The 15,991-nt window shown below is 40.9% G+C and overlaps 1 protein-coding gene across 1 annotated transcript in view; it reads left to right on the top strand.

The window, feature by feature from the left end:
- The window catches only part of EPAS1 (endothelial PAS domain protein 1), a 74,673-nt gene that overhangs the window by 32,720 nt on the left and 25,962 nt on the right, over positions 1-15,991 (top strand). The window contains exon 2 of the mRNA XM_053937809.1: positions 8,917-9,107. Within this exon, the coding sequence (XP_053793784.1) occupies positions 8,917-9,107 (191 nt within the window). The remainder of the gene's footprint in view (positions 1-8,916; positions 9,108-15,991) is intronic.

Consider the following 15,991-nt stretch of genomic DNA (forward strand, 5'->3'; position numbering starts at 1 on the left):
TTGTTCCTACCCACAAAGGCCCCTTGTGTGAACCTGTCAGCAAATGTGCCAGCACAACAAGCTAAAATGTCATGAGATAGTGGTCCAAGCCTGCTGAAGCCCCAGGGATTGCCCCCACAAATGTTGGTGGGTATTGCCCAAGGGACAACACAGAGTTAGATCTTAAAACTTGGGATTTATCAACAGTGCTCAGCGTGACTCTCTGAACTGTTTACAGTTGAGTGGGTTTGGGGCTGAAGCGTAGGTACGCATACCACTGACAGCAAAGTCATGCGATGGCAATGTTTGTCCCTTAGGCTTGAAATAAAGCTTAATTGAAAAATTGTCCCTGTTTACCTGCAGTTGTGCCATCTTGTTAAATTATGCTGGCTGTGGTTTGGTATGGGCTGGGGATGTGGTCAGTGCCCCATTGAAAAATGAGGCTGGTTTTGAATTTAACTATGGCCCACCTCCCTCACCCCCCCAGCCTGCAAATTGCACTTCATTCACCTTTAGCTTTAACCCACTGGTGAAGAGATAAAGCACATCCTTTCATATGTGTTTTTTTAGAGTAGGTAAATAGTTGGGTTATCTGAAAACAGATCTTAGCAATACCTGCTGAGCCTTTGAGAAACAATGTGTATGGACCTCTAGATTAGCTGTCAAAATTGACTGATTACTACAAGTAATGTCCCGAGATAAGGATCTGTAATCTCTCAAACACAAATCATTGATAGCCATCTGGGGTTGTGCATTGTCATAACCAACCTTATCCCCACCACTGCAGTGCGATTCCAGGAAAGAAAAGCAGAGCGATACATTTATCACCCACAAAAAACAATTTGCTGATTTAAAAGAAAGTTCAGTTTTGGCCAATGTTGAAACAGTCATTTCTGTTGTGCTGTTTACAGTGGTTGGTGCTGGGCCTTCTTTAGTCTGCAGGTTATCTCTGAAGCTTGCCTTGTCTTGGCTGGTGTCAGAGTTGATTGCCACAGGGAAGGAATCCATGATGCTGATGAAGAAAAGCAGTGCAAAACCAGTCTGGGGAGGGAAGACCTGAGCTGAGATGAATGGCTGGTCCACTGAGATTTGACCATATGCTGTCCTCCTTGTTTCTCTCCAAATGTCTCTAATATTTGAGAAGATGGAGGACGTTTTAAAAGAGGGCTGATTTGTTTTAAATGTGCGCGGCAGTAGCTTTACAAAGGTGACTTGGAGCTGTTTTGACCCTTTGTGAGCAGTACTGATGCTTTCTGAGCATGCAGTGACTTGGAGCAGGATACTGCACTTCCTGAAAGCTACGCCAGAGTAAAGTCATCTAGCCTTAATATAGGCAAAAAGGCAGTGCCACTATCTGCTCTAACAGCTGATCAGCAGCCTGGCATCTCCTCTGCACGCTGTGGGCCTCAGGTGGTTCCATAGGGCTGTGCCTTGCCCTGGACAGAAAGCATTTGGCACATCCTCTGAGGTACCAGGCTTGTGCTGGCGTGGCAACTGCAGGACAGGCTGGCACTCTCAGCATCGTAAAATAATCCAGGAAAAGATTAATGGCTGCCGAAATCCTAATACTTATCTTTCTGGTCAAGGTACTCATAAAACCAGAGGAAAAAAGGAAGAACATAAATCCTTAGACATTGTTTTGCTTACTATGATTAAATTTATCAGACTCTGTTGACATACTTGAGCCTAAATTCTTTAAAAAATGTCAGTGCTCCTGCAGCCTCAGTGAGGTTTGCAACATTGAACTTCCAAAGTGCTACATAGTTGCTGTGATAACTTTAGTATTTACAGTGATACCTTAAATTGCACTTGCAAAGTGTTTTTCTTTTAGTAGCTGCATTAATGCAGTTAGTGGTATAAAAAAGATGCCAGTGCTATAAACATTTTAAAACTGTATAGGTGTAATGCTTTTTGTCTTAGTACCACCTTTTTTTTCTTTTTTTTTTTTTTTTCACGAATCAATGCCAAGAATGTTAATGAAAATAAATAAAATACAAACCCAATCCTTTAATGCATTTAAATTATTATGACTAAAGGTTCAATCAGAGATTCAGACACTGGAAAAGTTATAGTCTCATGTGTGCCTTTAAAGTACATATAAATTTATCCCCTGTAAAGAAAACCTGTTCCTGTGTATGTTACTGTCAGCTGTGAAGGTCTTGGTGTGATATGGCTTTAGTGAATCATAAATATGTTCGAAGGCACCAAAATGTTGGTATTCATTTAGGCCTCATCTCTTGATACTGTGTTCGTAGTAGCCAAATCCTCTGTTGTTGTGCCAAGCATTCTAATGAGAATGGAAATGAGTTCCTCACTCTTAATTAACTCTCTTCTCTCCTCTGTCCCTGAGACACTCAGATTTCTCATTTTCCTATCATCTCACCTTTGGTTTTAAACTCTGGTGAAGGAATTACATCAATTGCTATGGCAGTAGGTGCCAAGCTTTGCTGAACTACAAGGGATTTGTTATTTAATGAGTATGTACAGAAACACAAGAAATTCCTCAAACAGGCCAAGGAGCTCATGGGGAGTTACTGTAAGTCAGGGCAGCTTTAAAGGAAGGGTGGAAGATACTTAATTTCCTTTTTTTGGTAATAGCCCTTTCTGTTAGTAGCCTTTCTTGGTACCTTCGAACTTTCATTTCCTTTATTAACAAATTCCCCATTCTGGTGTCCTTTGAGTTTATTTTATCTTTGTACTGGGTACTGTATCCCAGTGGGCAGCAATACTGCTTTAGCACTTGCCCTCCATGAGCACTCCACATATTTCAAACTGGTTTTGGATTTTTTTCATCAGCCTGAAAATAACTCTGTGTCCTTTCCCTTCCTTTTGCTCTTGCTGGTGTGCTGAACTTGGGCATCTGGTGTCTTGTCAGGCTTTAGAAATAGTTATTTTCACTGGAAAGAGGTATAAGGAGGGATCTGCATGGCACTGTGTATGGGTTTCCTTCACAGCTTTCATAGTTTGGCCAGAGTTCATGGGGATTGAGTAAATTGCTGCGTCTAGCACTTTTTATTTACCAATGGTCACTTTTATTACTTTAACGGAGGGAGCTTTCAAAAGCACAGCATGCCATCCAGAATAAACTGCTTTTCAGGTAGAATGGTTACAAATACTTTTAAAAGGAATTTTAAGGCTAAGTAAGCATGACTGCTGGCTGCTTGGTGTCTACAAGCACATCTCTGGGGCAGTCAAGTGGTGTGGTTCTGAGATAGCTATGGAGTGCCTCACAGTCAACAAAACTCCTTTTTTATTATTCTGGTTCAAATAAACTAAGGATTTGCCAAGCAGAAAGTAATGCAAAATATAAGCTCAGCAAAAAATGTATTTGCTAGATTGAAATAAATCTTTTTTGTTATCTAAGGTAGTACTGCCTGTTAAAATATTTTTATTGAGTTTTTACAGGTTTGAAATCTTTTTATGCTAAGCATCTGATTTTTCATTTATCTGTACTGTAAAGTATTTTCTTATCTTTGCATGCACAGAATGTATTTTTCTTGTTCTGCAAGTTAGCATTTGATGCTTTAAACCATTTGAAATGAGCATTTGCTAGAGAAATTTCATGTGACAACTTAATTAACTGTGGATTCTTGACCTTTAAAGTGCTGAAGCTAGAAACATTTAATAACCAGCCATTGGATATAAAGTAATATGCTTGTTGTTTTACTAGCTTGCATACATGGCAGTTTGAAGCAAAGTCCAAGGGTCAACAAAATCATGAAGTAAACTCAAGCGGGTCTGTCTGAACTGCATAATTCAAAGTGCTGTCCGGATGTGTCACACAGAATGTAGGTACGAGCGAAGGCTACCGGCTTACTTACGAGATATTTTTCTGCAAGGTGTGCATTTCAGTTTCTCTGAAAGCTTCTGTGATCTGGAGCCTGCACAGTGGGCGTGTAATTCAGTGCAGCTGCTGCACTGCTGAATCTTAAACAAGTGTGTCTGTGTGTGTGTATACAACCTGAGTATCGACCCACATGGACTCGTGAAGAGCAGCGAAACCCCAAGCAGAAGACTGCTGTCCTGGCAAGTCCCCTCCATCAGCTTAGAGGAGGTCACCAATGTCCTTGACAGAAGGGAGGACCCCTGATGCTGACTGCCTGGCACTCTCATCAGCTGAGTGGGTACCAAGGGCTTTGAGGGGGTTGGAACAGCCTGCAGGAAGGACCAAGCAGATGTATGGGTGGAGGTGGTGGGCAGGAATTACTGGTGTAGATGAAGTACTGATGGGATTTAAACCGCAGAGAGCGAATACTCACAGTCAGTGGAAACAGGATTGAAATCTCAGCTTAGTCCCTGGCTGCTGAGTTGAGGAGGACTGCGTGGGTGCCTAACCAAACTTTGGATCAGTGAGTGACGCCGTGTGCCGAAGCTCCCAGGCGGGAGATGATCTGTGTGCCCCATTGTTTGTGGGGCTGATCCTTCCTGTCTCTGGGTCACAGGTACCTTCTGAGGATATGCTGCAGCAGGACAGTGGCAGCAGTGCAGCCTCTGGCTGAGTTTAGCTGCCTCAGCTGTTTTCCTGGCTGCTGGAGCCTGGAGCTGTCACAGCCCTGGACACTGAGAAGGCAACTCCTAAGCTGACATGGTAGTTTTGCAAGATTGTTTAAACCAGATGGGTTATATGGGGCTTCAGGTTTTGCCAATAAGTGCAGTCCCTGAAGTTTTTGCAGTCCTGCAGTAAGAGAGGCTTCAGAAAGTCAGATTATGATCTTCACCCCGGGTGTGCAAGACCTTTGTCTGCAGGCATTCCTACTGATTTCGGCGAAGCTGTGTTGCAAGGACCTGCCAGACATGAGCAAAGAGATAGGAATCTGGCTCCTGGGATCCATGCAAGGCATTTCTACATCACCTGGGGTGTTTTCACCCAGTGGGATCAAGAGCTCTGTTCCTGGGCATGGGTGTACCCTTGGGACTAGTTTGGTGTTTGGATTCTAGGGAGAACAAACTGCTTATAAAAATTTGGAAGCTTCACCTTGGGAGTGCAAACAGTTGCCAGTTGTTTGTCATCTTTTCTCACGTGCATTGGCCCATAAATTCTATTTTCAGAGTGCAAGCTAAACCCACCAGGAAGGAGTGGGAAATCATGTAAACAGCTGTCCTGAGGGTACAGTGCTGTACTTGTGTTCTATGTCACAGAACTGCCTGTGCCTCTGGAACTCTTCCATTCCCAATGGCTTGCACGCCCATAAGCAGTGCAGCACTGGCACATCATCCATCAGCCCTGGGAGAGTCCTTGCTGGGAAGCAGCACCTCCCTCTTCCTTCTCAAGTCTCCTGACCACCTTTTATGTAGCCAAGTCCTGAATGGAGTCACCAGACCCATTCCTCAGTTTGGCTTCCCCATTTCCAAAAGAAATTTGAGCTTCTCCATTCCTTTCTTGGTTTATTGCGACCATTTATGCTGTGATTGCAGTGTGAGGGTGCGTGTGCAGCTCAGTGGAGTCTTATCCTGCCCGATACTGGGATTCCTGAAGAAGCAGGTGTCCAGGAGCTCCCCAGAGGGCTTACCTTGGAATACCCTGGGGCTTTGGACCAGCGTATGGGTGGCTTGATTGGTGGTGGCTTTCTCTGCGCTTCCCTCTGCACTTTTAGAAATCTGTCAGAGCAAGTGAGGTTTCTGCTTGTGTTGCTTTCTCCAAGCAGTGACGCACGCGTGTGCTTTTTTTCTGCCACATAAGTGGGTGGTTTATGTGCTAGGAGGGAATGATTCATAAATTAGCTAGAGCCCAGGCCTTTTCTTTATTGCCCGGGTGATGTGTGAAGAGGATTCAGTGTCAGCCTTTCTTTCTTCTGGCCTTCAGTCATGCAGGTTGCAGTCACTTTACCACTCTCCAGCTACGGGTGGTCCAGCCTCACCCAGGGTGAAATGCTAATCATGTAGGCGTAACTGCAGAGAGAATTACTAATGGCCTACAGGTCTGCAAATAAAAATCATGAAAATACTGCTTTTTGCAGAATTCTGTCACTCAACTGCAATTTTGGGAGTCTTTTGCAACCAGGACAAGCAAGCGCAGAGTGACCATCTTTGACATGGACATCCCTGGGAGGCACAGCAAGCAAGCTTAGATGGAGGTCTTGAGTGGGGAAATGGCATGGGAGCGTTTTGGGTCTTGGTGGGCTTATGCTGCCCTGGCTACAATAGCAACATGACTCAAGGGTGTGCTGCATGAGGGGAGATGGGGAGGAAAATTGAAGTGCAGGAAGCCACAAGAGGGGAATGCTTAATAGGCAAGTTGTTTATTTATTTGAAATGATAATGGATGAGCAGAAAAGTCTTTTGAAAGCAGCCTGGCAGGCTGATTCCTCCCCGTTTTCTGATGTGAGAAAGCTCTTGTGTGGTGTGTAATGAACGGAAATGTCTCTCTGCAGAGGACCTTAGCAGGACAGTCAGAAGAAGTGTTGAGGGAATGCATCTGTAACAGAGAGAAAATCTTTCTCTGCTTATAGTGTTAATTATTAGAAACTGTGAGCAACCCATGGTTATTGAAACCAGTTTGTCTCATTAGCCACACTTCAAAATTATATGTACAGAGGTTAGAAAACTAAATATTTTTTTTTGTGGCTGCAGTGGTGTCATGAGAGACCCTGTCTTATACAACTTATTTTTACTGTATAAATTGTGACCTGGCTTTGGCCTTGTTTCCCAAAGTTGCATAATTAAATGAGGAGGAACAGGATCTTGTTTTGCCCAAGTTGATTGTAATGTGAAAATTGTGGCCTCTAGATTTAGAACAGAGCTCAAACATTTATAGTTGAAGTTATATTTTTCCAGCGACAATTGGAAATGCTCACAAATACCTCTACATAGTTTTTGTCTGTTTGGTTTTGTTTTGCTTCTACTCTTTTATTTTCTTGGTATAATTAGAAACTGAGATTTGTTCCCAGTCTAGCATCTGTACAGGCACAGAGCAGGCACATTTTTCTTTAGAGAGCAAGACATGTTTCTGAAAGTACCATTAGTATATGTATTATACGTGACTCTCCTGTAGCCAGCAGCTGCCCCAGGACAACATGGGGCATTTTTTGTTGTATCTTCTCAGATAGTTGTAAGAAGGGACTTTTTTTTCACATGGATGTAGTATGACTCTTACTTGGCAAGGAGAAAAGTATTGAGTTAGTGTCACCCTGTGAATTTCCTTTAGATTCAAACTTAGATGGGTTGGTGTTCACTTCAGCAATACCCTTGAAGTAATTATTGAAGTTGGATCTTGCCATTATGTACTGAAATGTGTGTAGGTCTCCTCCAGTACACACCTTCTGTAACAGAGACCATTTTACAGAACAATCACCTTGGGCAAAATAATTGTGAAAGTGGTTTGCTGAGGGCTGATCATGGATCTTGAGAAGATACTATAAGAATTTGAGCCCCCTTGCCCTGTTAGCACACCCATTAGTGAGCACCTGTCTGATCCCACATATGTGTCTTACTAATTCATGAAGCCTCCTGTGGTTTCAGTGCTAGAAGCTTTTGCAGACTGTCTATGTCTTGAAGAAGCAGTAATCTTCTTTAGAATACTCTGCTATGGATTAATACTCCTTTTCTATTTTAGGCAGTTTAGCATGAGACTAATCATGATTGAAACAGTTTCTAGAATTAAGTACTGCAATTAAGACTTGTTTTCCTCAAAATTTTCATCCAACAGAATATATTTATTTAAACTCTTGGTTTTGATTGGGTGGGGTTTTTTGGTTGGTCCATTTTTAGTTTACAGGCTCATTATTTTATATTGATGTTGGAAAAAACAAGTTATAAGCTGCTTAATTTTTGGGAGCCTTGCTAGTGGAGAGAGGTGCTGCTGGTGATTCTAGAAATGAACGTGCAGCCAAAAGAGCAAAAACAGTGAAACTGTTCTGTGCTCAGTCAAGTGGCACTGGTGGACTGTTGCAAAAGTCAGCCTGAAAAATGTATTTTGTGTTGGTGTGACTGCAAAACCTCAACTCATGCAAGCATAGCAACTTGTAGTATCATCAGAGCTACGTGGGGTTGAAATGGCTCAGGGTTTTAAATGGATTCAGATGCTTCATGTTCTGAAATTTAATGAAATTGTATTTCATTAAAGAACTTTAGAGTCATAGAGCTTGCTCTTAAAATGCCCTATCCAGAACCATTATAAATTTATTCCTTGTGCTTCTCACATGTTAAATTTAGCTTTATGTCCCTTGGTGGCTTTAATTTGCATACTTGCTTCATGAAATGTCTTCCCCTTTGTTGTTTCCTGCCCCTCTGTTTTACATGGAGCTCTAGTGGTTATGTTATTTTACAGAAGAAGCAATTATTTTCATAGACAGTGGAGAGATGATTTAATTAGAACAGCTTCTCCAAAGAAGGACTATCTTGCAAGCGACAGTATTTTCCATTTTGTGCCCTTCATGGTCAAAGAAAGATGGCTTTCTGGACAAATTTTGGATTAAGAGCTGAGACAGTTCTATAGACCAAGACAATCTGATACTCTACTACTACTTTTATTTTAATGTGGAGTGCAGCCATTGAAAAACTCCACAACATTGTTGTATCTATGTCACAGTCATATTCACTGTAATTATTTAGCTTTAAAAATGGATTGCCACCCTGTTCCAGAGTAAGTAAATTTAGATTGAACAAACAAAAAAATTAATGTTTCCTGAATCCAGAAGTAATAATTTGCTATTTCATTTTGAATCTCTTGCCTAAGGCAGATCTCAATTCTGTTGTACTGCTTGGGGATTCAGGGCATGGAAAGACTGACTCATGTACAATTTGAGCCTTTTCCAGCTGTGGCAGTCCTCTCCTAATTCCAATTCAAAGGGCACAAATAGGTATTAAAGCTTGGCCAATTGATTTCAAACACTTGACAGAATGGATTCATTGCTGAGAAGATACACTCTTGTAAATGCCTCACAAGTAGTGAATTTCATTTCAAAAAATGTTTTTTCCTTTCTCTTCTTTACCTATCAGAAGCAGTTCCGAACGGAGGAAGGAGAAATCAAGAGATGCAGCAAGATGCAGAAGAAGCAAAGAGACCGAGGTTTTCTATGAGCTGGCACATGAGCTGCCCCTGCCCCACAACATCAGTTCCCACCTGGACAAGGCATCCATAATGCGCCTGGCAATCAGTTTCCTACGGACTCATAAGCTTTTGTCTTCAGGTAAGATCTGGCTAAAAGAAGTTAGGTGTCTGGGCTGGCTGATGGCAGCTTGGTAAGATTATGCTCTTCTCTGACTACAGAGTTACCAAAATAACAATTTGTGCAGGGTTTTTGCCTCTCTAAATAAAACCTCTGAGAACTCTTTAATGTGGTTTATTGATCTCAATTACAAGATTTTGAGCTTTTAAGAGTTTAATCAGAATTCAAACATATGCCTTAAGCTTCCATGCTGAAACAAAGAATTTTTGATTTGGCATGGCAAGCATGTTTGTGCCTGCACATTCAAACAGCAGCTGGGACTCTCTGAAGGTCCAATAATTTGTTTGAATGGAGTAATTGTGCTATCCACTGGCAAAGAGTAGTAGGTAGGTTGCTTAAAACAGGCTATACTAAGATAGTTATTACAACTGCTAAATACTTGATGTGAGTGGATTCTATACAATCAGTTTTGCTCATGTTGGACTAGTAGGAAATGTGAACAAACATAATTTTTATAGCCTGTGAAAACTGATAAAATTAGGAATATTCTTATTTTGCCCCTATACTTGAATAAACACTTCGATGGAAATATGTGGCTTTAGTAGCCTGTAGGATCAATGAAAACAACTGATGTTCCAGAACTTTCACATGGTGACCTATGAATGTTCAGAATATGTTAAGAAAACAATGCCTGCATTGTTTGTGAATGGCAACCCCAGAATTTTGTCTTTTCCTTCATTAATGACAAGACTCCCAATAAGGTCACGATTGCACTTCCTCTACTCAGAAAAGTTGAGTCATACAACATCAATTATTTTAATAAATGTTATTAGGAAGCATCCCATTTTGTGGTCTAATTTGCTGTTGGTTTTTTGTTGGTTAGTCTGAAAGATACAGCAAATTCAATTCTGTTTCTCTATGCTCTGTAATTTCTTGTAGCACTTTTGGCTTTTGCTGAAGCCTACTGTATAAAATGTAGGTATTTTTATCTTAGCCTATAGAATGTGGTTTTATCATGTACTTCTGTGAAAAGAAACATTTATGTGCTGAACAGTCTTTGGAAATCATCTCCGATTTTGTCATGTAACTAATACTTGAAGAAGTTGCGTAAATAGGTAAATGTTCTTAAACAAAGCCAATTTGTTAGTAATGTTCTCATAAAAACACAGCCTCTGCTTTTCAAATATTTATATGGCATGAACTAAAGACTGACACACCACAGGAAAAGTAAACTTCTGAGAGGCTGTAACCGATAATATAAGTAATGTGCGTGCCTGTAAAAATCGACATGAAATAGTCGGACACAGTCATCATCAGAATAATACATTTGCTAAACTGCTAAGATTAAAGTGAACTTTTGAAATTAATTTACATTTCTCAGTGAGAAAAAAATCTACTAACTAATACATTTATTTTGATGCTATAGTGTTACGGCTTAGACTCATTATTTGATAGTGATGACAATTCAGTATATGTGTATAATATGCATACAGACACGTAAAGATATGATATTTCTGAGATATATTTCTGTGACAGTGTTTGAAAAATAATGTGATTCATGTAGACAATTGATATTTTCTTGAAATACTACCAGTACCCAGCATCAGAAAAGAATCTGGAAATAAAATGCTACAGTAGCAACAGGCTGTGCTTTAATATTTCATGCTTTCTCTATATTAGTTATTTGCTTAGCCTTAAATCTGATGGACTCACTTCCTCAGTCCAAATATTAACTTGGAGTAAATCCTCTCATTAAAATTTGTGTTGTTAGTCAAATGCAGATTTGTCCGTGGCTGCATCTTTAGGCACCAGAGGTGTAGATAAGGGTTTCAAAGTCTTAGATGCTTCTATTCTGAGGAATTGAACTTAAGGTACTTTAAAAGGATGGATTTTCTGGAAATCTTGGGTATTATTTTCTGATAATGAAAATACATTATAATTAAAGAACTCAAGTCAGAAAACCTTGACTGCTTCTCATCTACTCTTCTGAGTATAGCTAACATATAAATTAAATTTCCTATCTTTGTGGACCTCTGAATAATGCCAGTCTTTGTAAGGACACTGGCTTTCACTAGAAGGCCATCCAGTTTAATTCAGAGTGGTAGATTTTTGATGCAGCTGGAGGCTCACAGATCAAGAGGTTTGCTACTTATCCTGTTTTGACAAGTGTGAAGCAAGATGGAAAATGGGCTTGGGTGATGTTTGTACTCGTTCTGTTCTTGCTTCTGCTTTAGACCCTTTCTGAGCCTCAAGCAAAGCTGCAGCAAAGGTTTCATGTGCATGTTTAGCAGCCTGGAATTTGACCATAAACATACTGTTGCATTTGAGAAATCTGATTTGACTGATAGGGAGCATAGGGAACACTGTATCATCTCTTGATGGATGAACTGGGACATAGACAGGTGGAAGTGCATAGAATCAAATGCCCACCCCAGCCTGCAAACCCCTCTTTGCTTTATGTTGTCTTTGTGGAAATGGTTTGGATTATTTGGGCTGGATGCCTACTGTAAACTGGAGTTAAGTGAGTGTATTTGTTCTGTCAGTAATTTGGACGTTGAAATAACATTTGCTGCAACTTGAAAAAAGTTTCAAAATGGGATAGAGATAAAACTACTGCTTGATTACCATTTTTCTTGTTTCTAATTTAGTCTATCAAAACCTACTAGCACACCATACTTTATTTTGTGTTACTGTTCGTGGGCACAATTCTCAAACACATCCCTGTTTTAAGGCAATTTTGCCTGGAGCAGAGAGAACAAGGCCTCTCCCAGGACTGTACCCTCATCTTTCTGCAAGCTGATGCTCCAGGTGGGATTTTGGAGATGGCTGTAGGCAACTTGCCAGTCTCACTCTACTGGCATTGAGTGTCTCATGCCCTTTCCTATTATTCCCTGAGTCGGAATAGGGCTTTTCACTTGTGTAACTTGGGCTGTTTTATTAGCTGTGTCTGCATAATGATCATTTATCTGTTGGGAAGCCAAGACCTAGGGAAATCTATGCCCACATTCTTTCAGCAGGTGAATGGCAGAGCCCCTGAATCTGAGCCCTCATTGAAAGCTCTCCCGCTACGTGCCTCAAAAAATCCCGACTTCTGGATTGCAGAGTGCACGTCTCCTGCAGGCGTTGTAGGGCCCTTGTATCCTATCATAATAGGAAATAGCTGGTTGTATATCTCAGAGTTCAAAAGGGTAAAAAATACCAGGTTTAGCTTTATAAAAGTTGCTGCTTTACTTAGTAACACGTTACCCTTTGATTTTCACAGTAGGCAATTCTGTGTGGGAATGTTGGAGAGGAAGCCTTTAACATTTAGAAATGCAGGCTGTTCGTCTGACGGCCTGATTGAGATTAGTATCACAGGAAGCAAACTGAAACAATAGCTTTATAATACTGTTTCCATGTTGTGCACAGAACAGTACATGGTATAATTGGAATGCTAAGTAGAAATATTTAATTGTGATCATCTTAAATATTTTTCAAGATGTCTACTAATTCTGTTGGCATAATACATTTTTACCATCATCACATTCAAATGTTTGGGATAAATTTAGAACTGATCTTTGTTCATTTCAAGTAAAGGTTTTGATCCCATAAAGTTGCTGCTGAAAATAGGCATTCTGATGCTTATCAGTAGTGGAGCTTTTGGATTTGGGACCTTATGTCCTTTAGTGTGGTCAGAAAAATGTTAGCAGTACTTTTCCCATATTATTTTCTAGTATAGCTAGTAACTAAGGCTTACTAAGTAAGGCATTACTTAAGTAATGCTTTTTGGGAAGCTAATAGATGGCAAAAGAGAAATAATGGCTTTTGCTAAAGAATGGCTGCCTTGGTTAGCAGCTAACATTGTGGTAGCTGCTAAGGCTGCCTCAGATATTCTCTTTTTGTCTGTATATGAGGAGGAGAGTCAATTTTAGGAAGACTGTTTGTACACTGCCAATAATTTTAAGTGTTTATTTGAACCATGCTGATGCTAAAGGTGTTACAGGAACCAAAACTCTTTAGTACAGTGAATTTCTCTGTGCCAGGATGATGAATTTTTTAATCAGGCTAATCAGGCAAATACAATTTTATTGGCTTGCCTTAATCCCATCCCAATTTTGTGGTCACCCGGGTGTCTTTTCTATGCAGAAATCCAGCAAAGGAAACTGGCTGGGAGTTGTTCTTGTGCAGGCAGACAGGAGCAGAAATGGGGAGGGAACAGGGATACAGACAGGAAGTTATTTGGGAGAAGGGAGGCCACAAGGAAGCCAGTGTGAAGGTTTCAAGGGAGGGAGACAACAGAGCCGGAAAGCCAGCAGGGAGCAGAAGGGGAAAAAATAGCTTTTCTCTAGGCTTTTAAGGGAGAGGACAGACTGTAGGGAGAAATGATGTGGGCATTGTTTTTGAATGTCTGGACAAGCGGCATCTAATGTCAGACCATTGTGGCATAAAACAGTGCTTTAAAAATAGCATGTCTACTTGATTGCTTTTATTACATTGGAAAAATAGTAATTTTATGCCAACCATGCTGCTAGGAATGAGAGTGAGTCAGGTGCTGAGTGTTTCGGCTGCTCAGAGTGATGTCCCCTTTCAGGGAAAGGTGCATCCAAAGGTCCCATGGGACTCAAAGCCTGATCTGATGGGGTGCTGTATTCCCAACATTCAACACCAATGGCTGCAGGACTGCAGGCAAGTTCCTGGGAGCGGCATCTGAATGATTTGTCTAGATACAAACTCTGCAATCAAAACAACACTAACATAAGTGTTTTCTTTATCCAAGATTGCTTGTGCACTTGGAGATAAGAGCCCTTCAGGAAGCTTCAAGTTTAAGTGTAGCTTTTTCTTGATGTATCTAAATTGAAAGCTTTTATTGAACACATTGAAAATATCCCCTTGAACAGGATGTACTGCCCTGTCAAGACAGAAAAACGGGGGGAAAAATCACTTTCCTTTGATGGAAAAAAAGAAACCAGGAAGAGATGTCTGTCCCAAAGCTGCTCTCTCTGATGCAAGATGAAGCTGCTGTTAGATCTTCCCTAACTTTTGCCTGCTGGCATCAGGCAGGTTTGGAACCCTCCTCTGGAGTGGCAGCTGTAGCCTGATATCAGTTATGTACAACATGTAAACAACTTACTGGTACTTATAAGAACCAGGATGAGACAAAGCCAGAAAAATTCTGTGCAGGTGATAATGTGACCTCCAGTAGAAACACGTTTTATCATTTTCTACCTCTGAACTGACCAGAAAGACCCCTTTGAGTCAGATCAAAGGTGTTGAGAGGAGTTACAGGCTGTTCGCTAGGAGGTTGTTTATACCTGCACAGTTATTTCTTTTAAGAAGAAGCCTGATTTTTGAGCCTTCTGACTCGTTCCAAGAGGTTGGACTGAAGGAAATGAGCAAGCATCTACGGAAAAAGTGTTCTTAAACTTGGGAACAGTGCACATCCTGACAGTGAGAATTAATCAAAGCTTGTTTACAAAAGTTATTTTTAGCATAAAAGGTTATCATAAACACTGCAATAAGCCTTTGCCATTACAGTTCAAAGTTTCTTGTCAATGAATAAATTCTATTTGGTGTTTAGAAAATTAGTCAAAATAAATACTTACCAAAATTTAATACAGACTGAGACATGGACTGAAAAATAATGTATCAAAATTCAAGACTTTCTGCCTTGGGGCAAAGTGAGCAGTGGATGACCCATCAAATGTTGGGACATGGGACACCATTGCTCTGTTCCTGGTTCCCCTGTAGCTCTTACAGTCATTCCAGGAAGGCCACAGCAGCAGTTTTACAAGGCTTTTTGACATGTTTCAACATCTCCCAGTCTCCCCTAGACAGGGATTCTCCTCCTGTATAGGCTTTCCAGCATTACATGAACACAATCTTGGCTGGACTCCATCAAGTCCCTATAATATGAACAATAATATTACAGCACTTCATTCTGCTGAATGTGCTGTTAATTTAAACTGCCATATTTGCAGTCCAGTGTCCCTGCTATACTGTCATGGTGTCAAAACTGAGGTATTCCCCTTGAGACGAGTGGAAAATGTTGTAGGAAAAAAATCAGAAACACATCCTTATTTCAAAATTTAGCTAGCAGCTATTTTGAAATGCAATGCTAACAAAAAAAAAATCAGACAAAAAACCCCATCCTCTAAAAATCAGTATAAACTGAGTCCCACTGTTACCTTTCCCAAAGACCTGCAAAAACCTGGCAAGTCTACATGAGGTGATGTTCTCTGGATAAAGTGACCTCAGACCTATTGGAAACCCAAGGCTGAAGTTCTGCTCTCACCTCCTCATGCTAACTTCCCACTTCCCTTTGGTCCCAGCCTTCTCAAATATTTTCTATCTGAAGCTGAATTTTCTTACACTAATGCTCCTGTTCAGCACCAAGGTAAATTAATGAAGACAATTTAAAGCAAAGTGAAACACAGTGGGGATTTCAGGGAGGAGCTTGCAGTAGCCATGCCATTATTTGTTTTGCATCAGCAAAACAGATTCTTTCTCAAGCAAACCAGAGTTTTGCTAGTGGCAATGACTGAACTGCTTCTGATGTATCACTCTCTTAAAGTGTGTATGTCCTCTGTGTATTAGCAGCTAGTGTTTTCCACAGAAGAAAGGGAACGTGCTCTAATGCTGACACTGCAGCCATAGGAGGGACTCCTATTTATTATTTATATTACTATAATTATACCAAGTTACCTGATACAGGGCATACCAGGGCCGCCACAGTGCAGCCCAGCATATTTCTTTGCTGCAGACTTAGGATCCTCAGGTAGCTTGATCTGCTTCAGAGGGTTAGCACACATGACACCTTCTGTGTTTGCAAAGAACCTGGAAACAGTCAAAGACATGAGCACCTTTGGGGTGTTCCCCAGTGCTGGAGCTGCACTGGGTAGGCTGCTGTGGGGACAGGCAAGGAATAG

Source organism: Vidua chalybeata, chromosome 3 (genome assembly GCF_026979565.1).
Source record: "Vidua chalybeata isolate OUT-0048 chromosome 3, bVidCha1 merged haplotype, whole genome shotgun sequence".
NCBI lineage: Eukaryota > Metazoa > Chordata > Aves > Passeriformes > Viduidae > Vidua > Vidua chalybeata.